The sequence below is a fragment of the Rattus rattus genome, chromosome 14 (assembly GCF_011064425.1).
Source record: "Rattus rattus isolate New Zealand chromosome 14, Rrattus_CSIRO_v1, whole genome shotgun sequence".
Taxonomy (NCBI): domain Eukaryota; kingdom Metazoa; phylum Chordata; class Mammalia; order Rodentia; family Muridae; genus Rattus; species Rattus rattus.
The window spans coordinates 11,567,642-11,588,027 of NC_046167.1; the positions used below are offsets into that span (position 1 = coordinate 11,567,642).

At 44.9% G+C, this 20,386-nt stretch overlaps 1 protein-coding gene across 1 annotated transcript in view; it reads left to right on the forward strand.

Annotated features, from left to right (window-relative positions):
• Ccdc3 (coiled-coil domain containing 3) overlaps nt 1-20,075 on the forward strand; it is a 97,265-nt gene extending 77,190 nt beyond the window's left edge. The window contains exon 3 of the mRNA XM_032884667.1: nt 18,024-20,075. Coding sequence (XP_032740558.1) covers nt 18,024-18,296 — 273 coding nt within the window. The 3' untranslated portion in view covers nt 18,297-20,075. The remainder of the gene's footprint in view (nt 1-18,023) is intronic.
• Nucleotides 20,076-20,386: the final 311 nt, after the last annotated feature.

Sequence of the window (20,386 nt, forward strand, 5' to 3'; positions counted from 1 at the left end):
GGAGCTTTGCAGGGTAAGAGGATAAAATGACATGCGCTAAGTAGAGACAAAAGGAGCTACAAACATGGGCTATGATACCCAGCATAACTATCCTTCAGAAATGAAGGTAGGTGAAGGCACTTCAGCACATACAAAGCTAGGGAGGTCATCCCCACCCCTGCCTTGGAAAAACTGTTCAAGGCATTTCATCAAGCTAAAGGAGCAAACCAACAAAGCATAAAAACACATTAATGTTAGGCAACTACACAGTCAAATTGAGAAATGTCTAATGACTTAATGATATGTAAATGTATGCAAAACTTATCTTTAGCATGCTAGAAACAAAACACTTAATATTAATTGCTAAGATAATATATTAAATAAGTCAATAAAAAGATGTAAATTGTAACATTAGAACATGAGAGCTTGGTATGGTGGCATATGCCAGTGCAATGTCAGTAAGTAGAAGCAGGAGGATCAGAAGTTTCAGGGTTAGCCTGTTTGAGGCCACCTTGGGCCTATAGTGAGCCGACTCTGTCTCAAAATGAAAAAACAAAACAAATATAAAATGTGAGTGGGGAGTAGTCAAACTGTAGTTTTTAAAATGTATGTAAATATGTGTGTGTGTGTGTGTGTGTGTGTGTGTGTATGTGTTGTGTATGGAGGTGCATTTGTGTGTGCATGAATATGTAGGCCAAGGGATATCTCTGGTGTCATCCTCAGGAACACTATTTACCTGTATTTTGATTCAGTGTCTTTTACTAACTTGGAGCTCACCAATTAGGTTAAACCAACTGGCTGGCCAGTGAGTCTCTGGGATCCTTCTGTCTGTGCCCAGCATGGTGGTTTGGTCTAGGGATCAAAATCTGGTCCTTCTACTTTGTAGGCAAGCACTTTATTGACTGAATTGTCTCCCAATTACCAAACTGTAGGTTTTGTTTTTTGAGATAGATTTTTCTCTCTATAGCTCTAGCTGTCCTGGAACTCATATCCAGCCTGGCCTCCAGCTCACAATGATCTGCTTTCTTCTGCCTCCCAAGTGCTGGAGTTAAAGGTGTGTACCACCATGCTTGCTCTAGAAACTGTAGTTTTAGGAAAATGATTAATGATTGGTTTTAAATAGCTTATTGGAACTATAAGATGTTTTTTTGTAAGTCTAGGTAACACAAAGCCCAAACCTTTAGTAGGTGATTTTTAAAACAAAACAACAGCAAAAAACACTGGCCAAACCTGATCAGAAGGCAGGCAGCAAGGGAGAAAGGAAGGGGCCACACATCCAGGAAATAACAAATGGTAGGAATGTAACGAGATTAAATTCTGTAATCAAGAGACATACTGTGACAATATGGATTAAAAAAAAAAAGACCCAGAAAGACCCAAAACTGTATGCCATCTATAATAGATGTGCTTTACCTTCAAGAATACATGAATTTAAAGTAGAGTGATAGAGGTAGACATTCCATGAAAACAGAAATTGAAAAATGACGAGGGTTATTACACTTAAATACATTATGTAAACAAAAGCAGAATAAGACAAAGTCAGCCACGATAGAATGAAAAGGGTCAATTAATTGAGAGGATCTACAGTATGGATTGGTTGTGAATTGCTATGGGAAGGACCCAGACTACTGTGGGTGGCACCATTCCCTAGACACAACATCCTGAACTGGATAAGAGAGGAGAAAGAAAGCAAGAAAACAGGCCTGGATACATTTGTTTCTCATTGCTCTTGACTATGGGCAGGGTGTGACTAGTCTCTCTGAGCTCCACGCTGAGCTGCTACTGTAATTCCTCTGCTCTGATAGACTGTCACCTGGGACTATAAGGCAAACAAGTTGCCCTTTCTCCTAAGATGATTTCTGTCAGGGTATTTTATCACATCGACAGAAATGAAACTTGAATTTCCCACACACAGAAAGTCAATAATGAAACAGACTTAAACTTACAGACTAAAAAGATTTATATGTATATAGACCATTCTAAGATCAGCTGAATATACCCATCTTCTTCTCAAGTATCCATGGCATATTCTGCAGGACTGATAAGCTAGGCAAAAAGTTGAACTGTTCTGGAAGACTGAAATAATATCAAGCATTTTGTTTCTGGCCACAATGGTATGGATCAAGAGTAATTTCCAACCAATTCTAACTAGGTAGAATCAAATCATACTCTTCAAAATACAACATGTCCAGGAAGAAATTGACCATGGTCAAGGATTTATCCCAGGGATGCAAGTGTGGCTTAACACAGACAAATCCAGGGGCAAACAAAACTCACGTGGTCATCTCAGTATGTAGAAAAAGGACTTTGGCAAGATCTACTGTCTTTTTATAATAAAAATTTTCAAAAAATCAGTCGAAGAACATACTCCAACACAAAAAAAGGCCACATACTATAGCAAGGAAATGGGATCAGCCTAGATGTCCATTGAGAGATAAATGGATGTGAAAATATGGTATATAGATACAATGGAGTTTGATTTAGTCATAAAAAATGAAACTGCAATTCTCAGAGAAATGGATGAAACTAGAAATTATATCCAGTGAGTTAACAAAGGCTCTCAAAGTCAAACACTGCATGTCCTTCTCTCATATTACAGCATAGCTTCTAATTTGTGTGTGTGTGTGTGTGTGTGTGTGTGTGTGTGTGTGTGTGTGTGTAACATACACACAAGTAACACCAAACACTCATTGATGGAATGGTCAAAGCTTTTCATTCAATATCTGTAAAGGTGAACACAAATCGTTTTGGCCACTTCTATCCAGCACAGAACTGAAGTCACAGTTAGAACAGTCGGGCAAAAGAAATAAAAGGCGTTGGAAAGGAAAATGTGGAATTGTCTGTGTTTGCAATGACATCTCAGATATACAAAGCCCAGGAGACACCACAAAAAGTCTATTTGAACTAATAAATGAATCCAGTGGGCCTGGAGGTTATGCGTAAATCACCAGTGTCTCTACACACCAACAGTATACCTAAGCTGGGAAGAAAATAATCCCATTTACAGGAGCTACAGGAAATAATAAACTTCTTAGGAATACATTTAACCAAAAACATGAAAGCTCTTTACAATGAAAACTACATGCAGCACTGACTAAAGCAATTAGAGATGTCAAGGAGAGAGATCCCTGCTCATGGAGTAGAAGAAAGAACACTGTTAAAACGTCCCCACGACCTGAGATGACCTGCAGAGCCAAGCCAATCCTTAGCAAAGGTCCAGTAATGGTTTCCACAGGAATGGAGATTTCATCCCAAGGGAATGAGGAAGAGAGTGGTAAAAGCCAGGGCACCTCTCTCATTCTCAAAAAAATATTCTCATCACCACTAGTCATCAGAGAGATGCTAATTGAAACCACCGTGGCTGTATCACTTCGTACCTCACGGAATGGCTATAACTTTAAAGAGGTAAAAGTTAAGATTAGTCACTTTCTTATTGCTATGAACAAATACCCAACAGGAAGCAAATTAAGGGAGGAAGAGTTTATTTGGGCTTATAGTTTGGGGGTACAGTCCACCATGGTGGTGAGGGAGTGGTGGTTAGGAATAGTGGGGTCCTGCTTGCTCACATCTGAACCCATCAGGAAGCAGGGACCTGGGGATGCTCTCATATATCTGGCTTGCTCCTTGGCTTTAGGCTGGGCCTCTATCTCCTGGGGTGGTGCTACTCTTGTTCAGGGTGCAGGGCATCTTCTTTGCTCCATTAATACTCTCTGGACATGACCTCACAGAGAAAAGAGTGTCTCCTAGAGAATTCTAAACCCAGTCAAAGTTGACAATGAAGATTAACTACTGTAGTAAGTGTTGGTGGGCGAAAGGAGCCCCTGTTGAATAGCTATTGATCAGTACTGTGGTTGTGGAAAACGTTGTGGGGAGGGGGACATGTGAGTATGAAGGATATGGGGTGGTTGTATCAGGAGGATCTGTACCCCATGTTCAATGCTTCATTACTTATAATCACCAACCAAGGTGCCCAAGGATGGTATATAAGTGAAATAGAATAGCACGTGGTCTTACCCACTTGCAAAATCTAAAAAGAATGATCTTTCTGGGTTTGGTGGTGCATGCCTTTAATTCCAGCTCTTGGGAGGCAGAGGCAGGCAGATCTCTGAGTTCAAGGCCATCCTGGTCTACAGAGTGAGTTTCAGGACAGCCAGGTTATGCAGGGACCCTGTCTCAAAACAAAAATAAAATGAAATAAGAATGTAAAAAGTATGATCTTATGGAAGCAGAGGATAGAGGGTGTGTACTACAGGCTGAGGGGGAGGAAGGAGGGATACAAATTTCAGCTACATAGGAAGAATACATTCAATGGTTATTGAACATTATATTGTATGCCTAGTAAGCTATAAATATAAATAGTATATTAAATGCATGTTATATATTTGAAACTTGCTAAAAGAGGAGCTGGGATCAAAGTTAAGAGTGGGAACTGTTACTGCTCTTCCGGAAGGCCTCAGCTTGGTTTCCAGCACCCACACTGGGTGTCTCACAATCACCTCTAACTGACTCCAGGGCACCCTGATGCCTCTGGCCTCCACAGCACCCACTCTCATGACCGCTACCCAGACATGTACACATGGTTAAAAACAACCTGAAGAAATCTTTTATAAAGAAAAAAAGGCTGTGAAGTTAAGTATGAGAGATCATGCAATTACTTAACTCACTCAGTTTAGCCATTCTATCTGTCCGTCTGTCCATCCATCCATCTATTATCTATCTATCTATCTATCTATCTATCTATCTATCTATCTATCTATCATCTATCTATCTATCTCTACATCTATATATTAAAGAATAATAAATATGGTTTGTAATGAAAGTTCATATTTTTGGTAATACTGGGGGAAGTCAAACCCAGGGCCTTGCATAATGCTGGACAAATCATTTATTACTGAGCTATACTCCGATATCATTTAAAAAATAAAAATGAATGCTAATTGATTCATAGCCAATTTTTTTAAAAAAAAAACAATCACACAAAAAGAAAAGTGAGATTACTTTCCCCCCTGTTTTCCAGTAGTTTCCAATTCGTTGATAATTGGTATTTTTATTCAGTAAGGAAGTGAGAATGGCGGACGGTTAGAGAGGGATGCAGGAATAACTTGGAAGTTTATATGTGAGGAAAGGTCAATTAAGGCATTTTACACCTTATTTACATTGTAACTTTTCTCTGACAGGCAGTTACCCCTTTCATACATCCCAGGATCTTGCCAAAGCTCCTGGTAAAGTGCTCTGGGTAAAGTCCTTTAATCTAATGCTTTCCATGTGGAAAGTTTGCCCTGTTATTAAAGCTTCCCAGTTTACAAAGACTGACGCCAACCCATGCCAGGAAACACAACCCTTGGATTGGCAGCAGCATTTATCACCGTCCCTTAGAGTTTGTCCTCTGTTCTTTATAAGTTTTCCAATCACATTTTTACCAAATGAATTATCAACTGGGATTTCATTCTGGGACATAAAATTATTGACCAAATCCGGCAGTGCGTTAAAATAACCACAGCCAACACACAGTGACCTCAAGGCTTCCCCAATGCTGCCCTGCTTTCCCCTCAGCAATCAGATTTGGTAAGAAAGGCTCCATCGGTAAGGTGCCTGCATGACAGGCACAGTACGAGGACCCACATTGAACCCTAGCACTCTAAAAACCAGGTGTGCAGGCTCACACTCTAATCCCAGCTCTGGGGAGCTGATGCAGGAGGCTTGCTGGCAGCCAGTCTAGATGGATCAGTGAGCTCCAGTCAGTGAGAGAGCCTAGAACAAATATAAGGTGGGGAGCCATATTGACCTCTGATGTCTACACGCCCATCCCTCAAAAAACGCATATGCATGGTAGAGGGAGTGGGAGGGAAGGAGACAGAGAGAAGGGAGGGGAGGGAGAGAGGCAAGGGAGGGAGAACGGGGTGGGGTGGGGGAGGGAAAGAGAAAGGAAGAGATGGGACAGGAAGGGAGGGGAGGGGAGGAGAGGGAGAAAAGAAGGGGAACATTTAGAGAGTGACCAAGTACCCAAGCCACATTTGAAGCAGTCTTAGAAATTCCACCCCCAGCTCTTTCCAACATAGTTCTTTGCCCCTTTCAGTTCCAGGGCCACCTGTCTTTTCAGGAGCATAAAACATGCCTACGTTTGATAAATTCCCCCAGATAAACTGTCTTTGCTGAGTCTGGCCCTGGACATGGCCACTTGAGCAAAGTCACCATTCTCTAAGAAGAAAACACAAGCGGTCTCTCAGCTGCTAAGTTCCCACTGAATTCTCCAGCAGTAACTGAGTATCACTGGTGTCATTTGCACCAGTGGGTTGGAGCGCCAGTGGGGTGGAGTAGGAACAAAGAATTTCTGCTGTTCGATTCCTCTTCTCGGTGGAGCTGGTGCCACAGTCACTTGGTCTGCAGTCCGGCCTGACACTCTCCATTGCCTCGTTGCTACACCCTGACATCAGAAGGATTCGTCATGAATGTTTCCTGCACTGAGGCCAAAGCATGAGCATCATTTAGGAATCAGCTGTAGTGGAAAGGGTGGAGCTTAAAGAGCCCGTTGGTGGCTCAGTTGTAGCTATTCATCCAGGGCCAGTACACCAAGGACCAGCACGGGAGTGAACAAAGATTCTCGTACCCCAGCAAGGTCATCTTCTGGGTTTAAAGAAGCTACCTGCCGCCCCCTCCCCCATGCAGTGGGAGGTATTATTGAAACACATGCACGCTCATGCACACACTCACTCATGCAGGCACGCACACACGCAGACTCAACCATCAGATCTTTACACACCTGAGATTCCAGGACCACGGGTGACGCCATCCCTCCCACGGATGAACCACATCACCCAGTCTGTGGTGTAGAGCAACCCCTGTTGCTGTTGTAGAAAGAAGCATTGGCTAGCATGGCTGGCTAAGGGAGGGTTCTATTTCAGGAGGCAACAAGAAGTGGAAAATAGAGATTTTTCTGACACTGTCACCAAGAAGACTGCAAATGCCAAAGACCATCATCTAAATGGCTCCCCGAGACCAGATTCACGTCCCATCTACTCTAATGCTGAATTTTTGGAGTGAATTCCAGGAGAGCCACTAAAAATGGAAAACAACCTCCCTTTTCAGGCCAGGTGGGAGCCTCCTCTCCACTCACAGTGAAAGGGGAGGGTGTCTGTACCAATTGCTAAGCAGCCTTCCCTCCCAAGAATCTGTGATTTCAGCATTTCCTTCCCCTAACCAATTTAGAGAAGCAGCTGGGGTCAGGACCAGCTGGGGTCAGAAGAGTATTCCACAGCCCAGTGCTTCCCAGTCCTCTCACAGATGGGAGAAAATGCATGCACACCTCCCTTGAGAACACATGGAAGGTTGCTTACTCTCGACATTAGATGGAAATTTCAGATAGTGAATAACTATTATATCAAAGAAGAAGGCGTGCGTTACATCATTTCTGAACTATATTTGACCACGCAGACACCCAGTGAGGCGAGTCTTCTGTGGAACCCATTTTGGGAAACACTTTGCAGTAGATTTATAGTAACAAAGACACTGTTCTATCGTCCCTGTAACAACCATAGCTAGGAAGACCCAGCCTACTCTGACAGAGATTTCACTCACAGCAGCCCAGCCTCTCCCGTTCTTAGCATTCAAACCCTGGTCATCTAAGAATTCATTCCCATCCTCTTCATCCCAAGGCACCCGGGCTGCCCATTTCAAGGGCGTTATCTTTCACATGATGATCCAGAATGGTCTGATTTCTGTGGCTGTGATAAGCACCATGCCCAAAAGCAACTTAATGGAGGAAAGGACTTATTTCAGCTCACTTTCTAGTCATGGTCCATCATTGAGGGAAATCAGGGTTCAAGCAGAAACCATGGAGGAATACTGCTAGCTGGTTCACTCATGCTCAGCTAGCTTTCTTTTTTTTTTTTTTTTCTTTTTCTTTTTTTCGGAGCTGGGGACCGAACCCAGGGCCTCGTGCTCACTAGGCAAGCGCTCTACTGCTGAGCTAAATCCCCAACCCCTCAGCTAGCTTTCTTATAAGACCAAGCCCTAGTGAAGCCTAGGGATGCTGCCTCCCACGGTGGCCTGGACCCTCCCATGTCAATCGTCATTCTAGATGACTCTTCACAGACGTGGCCAGAGGCCTTGTTCCTCAATAGAAGGTTTCTTCAGAAGACCATATGCTATGTCAAGTTGCTTGCCGAAGCTAACTATACCACTGATTTCTTATGAAATCCAGCATTTCACCCCCTCAAACGCTCTCTTCTCATTTCCAACATGCTCTGCTTCTGCAGGATTTGACATGAGGATGTATAAAATAACCTAGCCAAGTAAGACAAGGCAGGATCAGGAAAAGAAAATTTACTAATTTCAGGAATCCTAAAAGTCAATTCCAAATATAGTCAGAACGAGTCAAAAATTAAACTTATTCTGGGGTATCAGAGACTCACAGGGGTGATGGTGGATCCCTAATAACACTCAAAAGATCATTTTCTTGCTCACTCATGCTCAAACCATTGACTTGTTTCTGTTTCAACTTACTTTTCCTTCCGTTATTCACTAAAGACTTAACATGTGCTTAGCACTGGATACAAAGATCTTAACTCAAAGGGTTCAAGGCCCAGGACAGAGTCAGATGAACCAGAAGAGAACAATGTGATGCATTTAAGTGGATTCAAGAGGGATTACTGGGCTCTGCCTGGAGGAATCAGGAAGGCCTCATGGAGGAGGTGACTGAAAAAAAGACTTGTAGAATTCAAAGAATGTTATCAATTATACAAAGATGTGAGGAAGGGTCAATAGAGATTTTCTAAGCAGAAATATCTGTGCAAAGATCTGCATGTTTGAGAAGCCCTACTATGGTCGAGAAGAGCTTTCAATCAGTGAGGGTCACGTTTACTGTTGGTCAGATACTCTGTCAAAACCTAATATATTAGCCAATTTAATCCTCTAGGAAACAGGCTTAGTCAAAGTTCTATGGTTGTGAGGAGACACCATGACCATGGCAACTCTTATTTGAAACAACATTTAATTGGGGCTTGCTTATAGTTTCAGGCATGTAGTCCATTATCATCATGGCAGTGAGCATGGTGGTATGTAGGCTAACGTGTTCTATATCTGGATCCACAGGCAGCAAGGAGAGAGAGAGAGAGAGACAGACAGACAGACAGACAGACAGACACTGGGCTTGGCTTGAGCTTTTGAAACCCCAGAGCCCACTTCCAGTGACATATTTCTTCCACCAAGGCCACACCTCCTAATAGGATGCTCTCAAGTAGTGCCACTCCCTAATAACCACGCATTAAATATATGAGCCTATGGGGTTGGGGGTGGGCATTCCTATTCAAACCACCACACAGGTGCTATACACTATTCTATATGTGAGAAAACTTTGCCAAGGCAGAGTCTTTGACTAAGGCCCCAGTGTCAGATGATGGGGCAGGTCCCACAGAGTAACAAATATCAAGTATGTGGGGTGTCAAATCCTATGAACTAGGGTCCAATCCCAGTTTTGCCTAACTCTGAAGCCCCCTTTTATCAGGGGTGCTTGATAGTCCCTTCCCTGGCTAAGTGAAATGGGGGTAGGGCCTGTGGATGGGCTCTGACAGGCCAAATGGGGAGCCTGGAGCTCCTTACTCAGTGCTGTCCAAAGGGGGATAGCTCTCACCCCAACTCTCTCTCGACTTTCTATCCAACCCCATGGCCACCTTCCTCTTCCCCACACACCTCACCTTCAGGCCACACAGTCTTTGCTTCTGTTGGGTGCCTGGCACAGAGAAGGCAATACTTTTGACTTTGGGTAGAGCAAAGGACCCACTGACAAGTCAAATGTCGTCACTGGCATCTCAGGCTGTCCCTCCAGAGAGTCCTCAGAAGAACTGCCCTGTTTGTCACTTCCAAGGTTTGGGTGTTTCCCCAGTAGTTGTAGGTTTGGCCCAGCTTGAAGACTGCCTGCTTCCACACCCATATCTCCTCTTCTCTCCTCTCTTCTTCTCCTTCTCCTTCCACACTCCTCCCCTCTCTGGCATTAAACGATGATGCAGCAAGGCTAACTTTTCCACCGATTTGCAGAAGGGCCAAAGAGAACTGTGGGTACCTGAGCCAAGGCCAGCTGAGCCCCTGAAGCACGGGTGGAGCAATCCTGGCCTCTACTGTCTGCTGTTTCTAGACCTTCTACAGTTCAGAGTTGTGTAAAGTTTACTTCTCCATCTGGACTTTTGAAATTGGCCACAGTTCATTGGGCTGGAGTGCAATGACCTTTGGACAAAGATTACTGGTACCTTGGGCTGTGAACCACAGAAACCACATGTCAGTGTTCTAGAGTGGTATGAACATGATTGTGGGGGTGAGGGGTAGACACACAAGGTCCCTGAAAGCTCTGATGAAAATGTTCGTCTGTTCCTTGTCTTTCCTTCATTCCTCGGGTGTAGACCAGCTTCCCTCCCAATCCCTCCAGTGGTTAATTATCACATTTTCACCTCCATCGGTTCCTCCTGAGGTCTGGTTTCAGATGCACTCTGCTCCCTAGCCTTATGAAGAACTGGATAGAAAATATCTTAAGCCCAAGGACGATGAGGTCTTTGTGGCAACTACTCATCTGTCACTGTAGCACAATAAACACCACAGATACTATGAAAACATATGATTGTAACTGTATTCTCATAAAACTTTATTCATGTGGGGCCAGAGTCTGTGTTCGGTCATAGTTAGATTACCACTGCTTTCCATTTTTTAAAAAATCCTCCCCCACTTCCTTCTCATTTTGAATCCCAAGAACGGGAATGAGGTGTTTAAAAGGCAAGTTATTTGTCTGTCTTGTTACTTTTGGACAGTCCTTTTGTTTTTTTATACTTCAGAAAGTACACGTTGTCTTGTCCTTGTAGGTGGGTATTTAAATTGAAAGCAGCTGTGAGAAAGGCGCTCATGGAACACATTTGTTAAGCCCACTACTATGAAATAGTGATTTTTAGATGCACTGCGCTTTTTTATTTTTATTTTATTTTATTTTATTTTATTTTATTTTGGTTAGATACAATGCTTACTGGTGTGTTACAAAGTAACCCGGGAAACCCTTCTACCCCTCACATTGCCTTGGCATATAATGGCAAGTATTTTGTTTAGTTTTGTTTGCTGAAGAGAGAAAAAGAAAGAGAGAGGGAGGGGGAAGGAGAGAGGGAAGAAAGGGAGGAAAGGAAGGAATCTAAGAAAGCTGAACTCATTTGGAAATGGTAGGTGATCCCAGACTGTGACATAGCTACATTTCCTTAGCCTCTCCAGGTCTTGACTGTGAAACCTTCTCACAGAACCTGAGCTTCTGGAGAAATGAAAACCAGATAGGAATATACCCTACAGAGGTTCAGCCAAGGAACACTGCATAAGTGTGTCCTGTCAATGGAGGTGGTGACCAAAATGGCTGCACTAAGATCATTCGGCCTCAAGGATGTATCAGCAACCAATCCCATCATCCTCGCTCTCTTCAGCCTATGGTTAACAGGAGAAAGGCTTTCTGACTAGTTACTGGGGACCTTGCAACGCTTCCTACACGTGTTTTTATTGAGATACTCAATGAAAGAAATATGCAGACCAGCGTCTGGAAAATGTAGCAGGATACTTGATCACACTGTGAACCTTGAGATTGTGTTGGTTACTGGAAAAAAAAAATCCTGTTGCTAGTTGTGGTGTGGCTCTGCCTTAACAACCACCTTTAGTCCCTCTGGCTGGAATACAGACACACCCTTAGCACTCACCTTTAATCCCAAAATGATGAAGGTAAAGGTTAGTTTGTAGAAGGAAGCACCTGTGTTTAAAAGTGATGTCTCATTGAGTGGCAGACGAAGTCACAAATCAGAGAAAGACTTCACAGAATAGGATATGCCCAACTCTCATGAGAAAGGAAAGGGAGGTAGGGCACGAAGAAGGAGGGGGCAGTTTTACAGAGACAGGTTGCAGAGAGAACAAGCTAGTCACAGTGAAGGCACATGAGCAGAGAATGAGGGGGGGCCAGAAGATTAGAACAGATTGCCAAAGTTAGTATGAGGCCAGGCAGAGCAATTCAGGAGAAACAGAGAGAAGCCAGACTGAATCAGTCAGCTTGGAGGGGAGTTTGAGCCAGGATAGGTGGATTGACCAGTCAGCCAGAGTTCCGAAAGAGCCAGAAATGGTGAGTTTATTCATCAGTAAGTCTCAGAGGCTGCAAATGTTCTAGGCCTAGATATATTGTATGGAGGCTAGAGGCCTCCAGGACTAGGCCTAGGTTATCAGAGTGAGGCAGTAAGGCTCAGAGAAAATTATTAACATCAGGCAAATAAAAGATACTTTTATAGCAAAATACTCGCAATTAAATTCCAGGGAAAATTTACAATAGGCAGTCTAATAACAGCATGATTCCAATTCTGTTTGAAATCTTTATGTCTCGCCTAGACCAGAAACCCAACCGTAGGAAATACAGACAGTAAAATGTCAACAATGGCTTTCTCTACATGCAATTGGAGATGATTTACACTGTCCAATTTTGGATTTCTCTCTCTCTCTCTCTCTCTCTCTCTCTCTCTCTCTCTCTCTCTCTCTCTGTGTGTGTGTGTGTGTGTGTGTATACCTGCTTGTGTGAGGGAGCCATGTGCATGGTGCACATGCATGTGGAAGTCAGAGGCCAACATTGGGTGCCTTTTTAAGTTATTCTCTATCTATTAACTACAGTAGTCCTTATGTATCTTGAACATTCGTGTCATGTGTGTATTGCATGGAGGCCGAAGCAACTTGCAGGAGACGCTTCTCTCCTTCCACCATGTGGCTCTCGAGGACAAAATCCATGTTAGGCACCTTCGCCCGCTGATCACCTAGCTGGCCCCACACTTTATTTTTTCTTTTGAGACAGGATCTCTAAGTGGGACCTGGGACCCAGGGCTTGCCAATCAGACTAGGCTAGCTGGCTAGTCAAACTCAAATATTTCTCTCTCTCTCTCTCTCTCTCTCTCTCTCTCTCTCTCTCTCTCTCTCTCTCCCTCTCTCTCTCCCAACAAGGTTATAAGTGTGCATCTCTGCACCTAGGTATTTACTTAGCATCTAGGGAGCTGAGCTCAGGTCCTTGTGTTTGAGCGGTGCCAACTCAACACCAGCCCAGTCTTGATTCCTTGTTTACCTTTTAACGAGTTGGTCTATCATTGGCTCCTGACTTCTTCAGCTTTAGAAAGACACGGCTTTAGAAGATAAGGAAGCATGGTGCCTCAGCGTCACATGTTAAGAGTCGAGCAGTCTCCACCTCATGGCAGTCTGCCCATCTGCCCCAAAAGTCAGGCATTCTCTCAGCCTCATGGAAACTTCTAGAGAAAACTGTGCCACAGGCCAGGGGAGGTGCTTAGGCAGCTAACATGAAAGGCATCCAGCGTGAGAGGCATCTCCCCAGTTTTGCCTGGGGAAAGTGTAAGGGTTCTGCAAGGGTGAACTGAGGCTTCCAGGCTCCTCCCAGAATCCTTCTTGTTGGTTCTTCTTCAAAGAGAATATGTAATACCTGCTCCAGCCCAGCCCGGCTTTCCCCCCTCTGCAACTCAAATTACTGAAAAGAAAAGAAAATACCTCAGAGCTAAATGAGCAAAAAGCATATCTTGTTTTTTTTTTTTTCTCCCAGTAAATGTTAAGAGATTGAGTTCATTTGGAAGGATTCCACAAACAGTAGTTTCTTTTTCCTTTCCTTTTCTTTTTTTTTAGGTGTCTCTTTCTAATTTTTAATTTTTTACTTATTCACTTTAGATCCTGCTCACTCGGTCACCCCTTCCCATCATCCTTCCCACATTCAAGAACCCAGGGGGTCCCGCCCAATCAGAAAACAGGAATTTCTGAAACATGTGTTTGGAAAGCATAGCTCTCCGCTTAGGAACTCTCACGTTTGGGGGAGCGGTGGTGGCTAGAGCCCAGGGGGCCCACGTTAGCTTTTATGGGCAACAGTTTTGGTGTGTCATGGTATTGTATCAATGCCCACGGCACCTTTGCTGAAGAGGAAAGACTTCTGTGACAGTAGTCTTGGATTATGACTTTGCTACTGATGGTGTGGGACAAGTTCTGTGAGTCCTTTGATGTCTTGCTTTGCTCCTCTGCCAGGAGGGAGAAGCCATGAGGACCACAGGATGATGCACCAAGAAACACATTTAACCTTGCTTTAGAACTTATTTCTATCTTCACTACGCCCACCCCAACCCCCAACACAGCTCAGTGCCTCTCAGATTCATCTTGGCTTCTTCGGGCCATTATTAAGGCATTCTTAGCTGGCTGTGTTACTTGTGCTTTTCTTGCCCTGGAGTCCCTAGAATAGGAACTTCATTGCCCTTGGGTCTAGGAATGTTGGGGACTGGGGACAAGTTTTGTCCATGGTGATTGCCCATGTCTCGTGATCCCTCCAACTCAGTTCTCTGTGATGTGTTAGTCTAGCACATACTAATGGATCCTGTTCAAATGGAAAGACCTGGCTCTCTTGATCTGGTAGACCTTGCTGACCTCTTATCCTGTTCCTGAAGAATCTACCTGAAATCCTACACAGACCTCAATATAAGGAGAATGGATACTAAGTGTTTATCCTAGCTACTTAACCAGTACACGGACCTCAATATAAGGAGAATGGATACTAAGTGTTTATCCTAGCTACTTAGCCAGTACACAGACCTCAATATAGGGAGAATGGTTACTAAGTGTTTATCCTAGCTATTTAGCCAGTACACAGACCTGAATATAAGGAGAATGGTTACTAAGTGTTTATCCTAGCTACTTAGCCAGTACACAGACCTCAATATAAGGAGAATGGATACAAAGTGTTTATCCTAGCTACTTAGACATATGGAATGTTAACATATATAGGTCGTACTTACTCATACATATATGATAGAAATGATATAAGTTGCTCAAGTTTCCTGTACCCCTTTTCTTCTCTCTCTCTCTCTCTCTCTCTCTCTCTCTCTCTCTCTCCTCCCTCCCTCCCCTCCCTCCTCCCTCCCTCCCTCCCTGTGTGTGTGTGTGTGTGTGTGTGTGTGTGTGTGTGTGTGTGTGTGTGGTATGTCATTTTGGCCAGAAGAGGGTGGTATTGCATATGTGGTCTCCCTGAAGCATTGGTATTCCAGGAGCTTGAAACTAATAAATGACAATTTTGGAACACTGGCTTATTTTTTTCCTTCATATATCCACAATTTCTAGGCAACAAGAACCTAAAGGTCAGTGTTGAGTTAGGTCTCAAAGAATTCGTGATCTGCCAAGGGCACGTAGACTCATTATCCCTAGTATGAATAACCGCAGGAGAGAGAGAGAGAGAGAGAGAGAGAGAGAGAGAGAGAGAGAGAGAGAGAGAGAGAGAGAGCATAGTATAGGCAGCACCATGAAAGGAGGCCTACAGATGGCCAGATAGCTAGATATAGTGGCATATGCTTCGAATCCCAGCACTCAGACCCTGAGGTAGGAAGATCAGGAAGTCACAGCTAGCCTGGGCTACATAATAAATTTGAAACCAGCTTGGATTACATGAGACTGGTCATTTAAAAAAGGTTCAGAGAGAGAGAGCTAAGGGAGAATGGTGCTCTAGGAAGAGAGGCCAAGGCATAGACTTGGGGATGGGAAGGATGTGGTGGAACCAGGAGACAGCATACTTTGTAGTTAAGCTTGTGGTACACAAACTGTTAGCAAGACTGGAGATGTATAGGTGGGTCTGACCTCACAGGTCCGGTTTTAAACCACCTCCCTGTCTTCTCAACTATTGGCTGACAATGACTTTAATACGTGTTAGGACATGAGTCCAAAAACTTTATAGAAAAAAAACCTCATTAAATCTTCCAACCTCAGTGTTTAATCTTATGCTACATGTGAGAAAACAGTGTGTGGCTGGCCAGTCAGGCTTGCTGAAGGAGAGACTCTGAGGGGAGAGAAGCCAGCAAGAGTATGTTTAGAGAATCGTCCTGTCATTAGGTGTTAGAGTGTGTAGAAGCTGAGAAGGGCAGGTGAGAGACTAGGACAACTGGCCTGAGGGTGTCTTAGTTAAGGTTTTACTGCTGTGAACAGATACCATGACCAAGGCAACTCCTAAAAAGGACAACATTGGGGCTGGCTTACAGGTTCAGAGGTTCAGTCCCTCATCATCAAGGTGAGATCCAGGCAGACATGGAGCTGAGAATTCCTAAGGCAGCGAGAAGACTAGATTCCGGGCAGCTAGGAGCTTTAAGGGCAGCTAGTGTCTTAAATTGCATGCCCACAGGGACGTACTTCCCTCAACAAGGCCACATCTCCAAACAGTGCCACTCTCTCGCCAAGCGTATTCAAACCACCACAAAAGGGGACCCACTTAACCATATTGCTGTACTGCAGTGCAGGTGGCTAAGGCTCAATGAACACACTCTTCCCTCAGCATGTGAGGGACACTGGTCCTGGTATCCTTCCTTTGATACCAAAGCCTGCAGATGCTCAAGCTCCTTATGTAGCATGTATAGCGTCGGCGGAATTTGTACACAAGCACCACAAGCACCTCTGGATTATGCTGAAGACCTAACACAACATGCACAAGCAGTTGCTGGACTGCATTGGTTTCTGGCTCCTCCCCTGTCCTCCCCTCCCCCCTCCTCCCCCCCCCTCTGTCCTCTTCACTGCTACATGGCTGGTTGAATCTGACGAGGAGGACCCCACATACACAGATCCGGCAGATACAGAAGACTATTTCAAGCAGAGGACAGTGACGCTCAGATCTTTGGTAGTACAGCTCTTGATGATAGGTAGCTGGCGGGGGCAGATAATGTGAGTGGTGAGAAGACCTCTTACTTCCTTATGAGGGTGGGATCTAGCTTATAGCACAAGACTCAAGGAGTAGCCAGAAAGAAAATTCTCCGTCTCTCCGTACTCCTGCCCCTTCTGCTCCCGGGACACGGCACTATCATCGACTGCTCGTACATTCCCTCAGAGCATCCGATAAACATAGATAGGTACTTGGGATCAGATGCTATCGTCCTCAGATCAAAATGTCCACATCATCCTGTACTGGGCTTTCTATAGGAACACCAACGACTCACGCCTTGTTTCAGTGACGCTCCTATGGGGCCCCATTATTCCCTTAAAGACACAAGACGTGAAGCTCTTCAATCGTGTAATGACTTACTTTCCTCTAACCTTGTGCCTGCTAAATGAGTCTTTACGGTTGAGCTGCACTCGGGCCCTGTGTGTGATTTTTGAGTCAGGTCTCTCTTGATGAACATTTTAAAGATATTTCCAACCCTTTAAAACAAAACAAAAACCTTGTGTTTGGCTTTACATTTTAAAAACATACATATTGGAGACAGTCTGGTTTAGCCCGGTCTTATCCCAAATGGAAGGTCTGGGATCATAGGCTTGTGTCACTGTTTAAATCACCTTTTGAATAACAAATGATAGGAAGTAGCTCGGTGGCCAAGTGCATTCGTAGCAAGATCCGAGGCCATCGGGTTTAATCTTCAACACCCACCCCACAAGGAGGTCAGTAACAAACAGCATGAAATGTTTGTATGGCTGATGGTTTGCACATGTGAGTGTATTTCTGTGAGATGAAGCCTCAGAATTACTAGGTCAAAGGATACCCAGTTTTATGTGGACAGAGTACATCTGCTCCTTATGGGGGCCTACACATCGTCCAGTAGAGTTCTGCTGCCCACATCCTGACTCTGGCAGTCTATACATCCAAAGAGGACCGGGGATGCAGCTTGGAGCAGAACACTTGCTTATATCCCCGGGGCCCTAGGTCTAATCCTTACCACCCGCTACCAATAACTTACCATGGCTTTAAACTGCTTTTACCTTTGCAAGCAAGGTTAAGCATCTGTTAGCATGTTCAAGAGACAATCATGGCCCCTCCCTGTGAACTACCCCATATCCTTGTGCCTATGCTTACGGATTTATAAGGAGCTCATTCCTTCCTGTTGCCAGTGACAAATACTTAGAATATATTTTAAATGAAAATTCCTACAAAGAAGAGCCAAGTGGGGGTTCTGTTTTTATCTGAGGCCAGGCAGGACTCCTGGCTGAAGGCCATTGCCGGCGTCTTACCTTCTGAGACTCACCTGCCCCTCCCTTTGTTCTGTATCTCCCCTCAGCTCATGTGCTCCTCGGTGCAGAAGGCCCTGTTTGAGGAAGAGGACCATGTCAAGAAGCTGCAGCAGAAGGTGGCCACCCTGGAGAAGCGGAACAGGCAGCTCCGAGAGCGAGTCAAGAAGGTCAAGAGGTCTCTGAGGCAGGCACGGAAGAACAGCCGCCACTTGGAGCTGGTGAACCAAAAACTCAATGAGAAGCTGGGGGGCCCAGGTGCTCAGCAGCATGTGAATGCTCTGGGCCGGGAGCCCGCGCGCGCCCCCTATCGGCGTGGGTAGCAGGTGCAGGTGGATGCAGGCCTGCCTCGGCTGTGCCGCTGACTGAGAGGACAGACAGATGCAGGCTCTATATACACACTTATTTCAAACTATAGGAGATATCAGTTAGGCATTTGGTAGAGTCTAACTGGGTAAAGTGGCAAGTCTTGCTTTCTTTCCCCTTGGGTGCTAACCTTAATGGCCACTTGGAGCATGCCCTCTTTCTGCCATGGTGCCACACAAGAGCCTTAAAACCAGAAGGCAATAGGATCTTGAGGCTCTCAGCCTCTAGAGAGTCCCTTCATTGGGGAGAGAACATTCTAGAACCTCGGTATACAGGAAGCTATCACGGGACTAGGCTTTTATTTCAGAAGAGAGTCAGTGTTGAGTTTCAGCCACCAGAGCTGGTAAACACATACTGTTCTAAAACATTCTGGAATGTTCTGCTCTGCCCCATGTTTTTAGAAATGGTGTCTACATGTAAATGTGCAGGACACCCATACTTCAGTCAGTATTTCTCCCATCGCCGAAGCATGTTAAGACTTAACGAGTTCATTACAGTAAGGGAACCCGGCAAGGAGCTGAGGCAGCTAGTAATTGGTAAAGATAAATTATATCTGTTTCCCCGCCCCAGCTCCCCAGAGCTGACATGATTACCTACAGGATGTTTTCATCTATAGAGTAATTGCTTCTATGGACACACCATATTTCATCACCCCATATTCCCAAATTGGAATCTAGCTCAGCCACTGTGGAGTCTTAACTTTGTGTTTGCTCAGCCTGCCATGTCTTTGAGTTCAAGGTCGCTGACCCCAACACACTGAGATTTTCTACTCTGCAAATAATGTCTCCCTGTCTGGAGGGATTCAGTAAGCTCTATGTTCTAGGCTCCCAAAGGGCTTTGCCCAGGTATTCTAACCCAAGCTTCTATGCAACCCTCAAGCCTCTGCCTGTAAACACGCATGCGCGCGCTCTGGGCCCAGGTTCCCCATAAAAGGGCTACGCATACCCGATACAGACACTTTCTTTTCATCAATAAGGGTACAGTCACTGTTCTTACCGCGGGCGGCCGTGTCAGATCACATCCCAGCTGTGTTATCAGGAAGCCACCTGAGCGGCTTCCGGTTCATCCTGTCTGAGGATGGCTCTCCCGATCTAATGCCCTTCCGCACTGTCCCACCAATAGAAAGAATCCTTCGGCTCCACACGGTCAAGCACCCAGAACCCACTCGGGACACACGAAGCTGATAGAAGTGGTCATTGCTGTCACACCCTTATCTTTCTGCTTGTAGGAAACCAGGCACCTCTGTGAGAAGTGCCTTGTACTGACTGAATATTGGTGAGGGTGGGGATAAATCTGTGCCCTTGGCTGGACAGGGTCTGATGGGAAAGAACTTCTCTTGTGGGACCAATCGCCATCCCCTCCCCCACTCAGCCTTTAAGCAGTGCTACTCATAATACACTACATAGGTGTGCCCTCTCATTAATTCTCCCTGGGAACATTAAATTAAAGCCGTTTTGTTACCTCCCAAGGGAATGGTAAGCTTAGAGATGATAGAGCCATGACTCAGAGAACTGTGGAAGCCACGGAGGTCTTATGGTCTGCTTTTCCAATAAACATGAGCGGTGGTTCCAACGGCTGTAAAAAAAAAAAATGAGTGTGTCTTTGGATCGGGGAGGCTTCGGGATTTCCAGCTTCAGCCTGGAAAAGTCATTTAGAGCCTTTGGGGAGATAGCTGGAGTGACCCTGGAACACTGAGGAAACTGTTCAAGCCTGATCTTCTGCCCTCCCCTGATGGATGTGGCCTGAGTCTCTGTCCCCTCCCCCCCCAGGTTCACATCTCTCAGCGCACCTGGGCTCCTGCTATGCTGCTCCCCCGGGGACAAGCGGTATCATTAATCAATGTCTTCAGAGTGCACCGGAGTCTTGCTAAGGAGACTTCCCTGGGTCCTATAATCTTCTGCCTTGTCATCTCCCCACAGCCCTTGTCACCCGTTAATCATACCAGTGAAATGTTTAATGTTCCGTAAAGGGCTGACTCCAAGCATCGCTCAGAACATGTGACACATTTTCTCCAGTCTGTCCTAGCACCTTCTGTGAAATGCAGGTT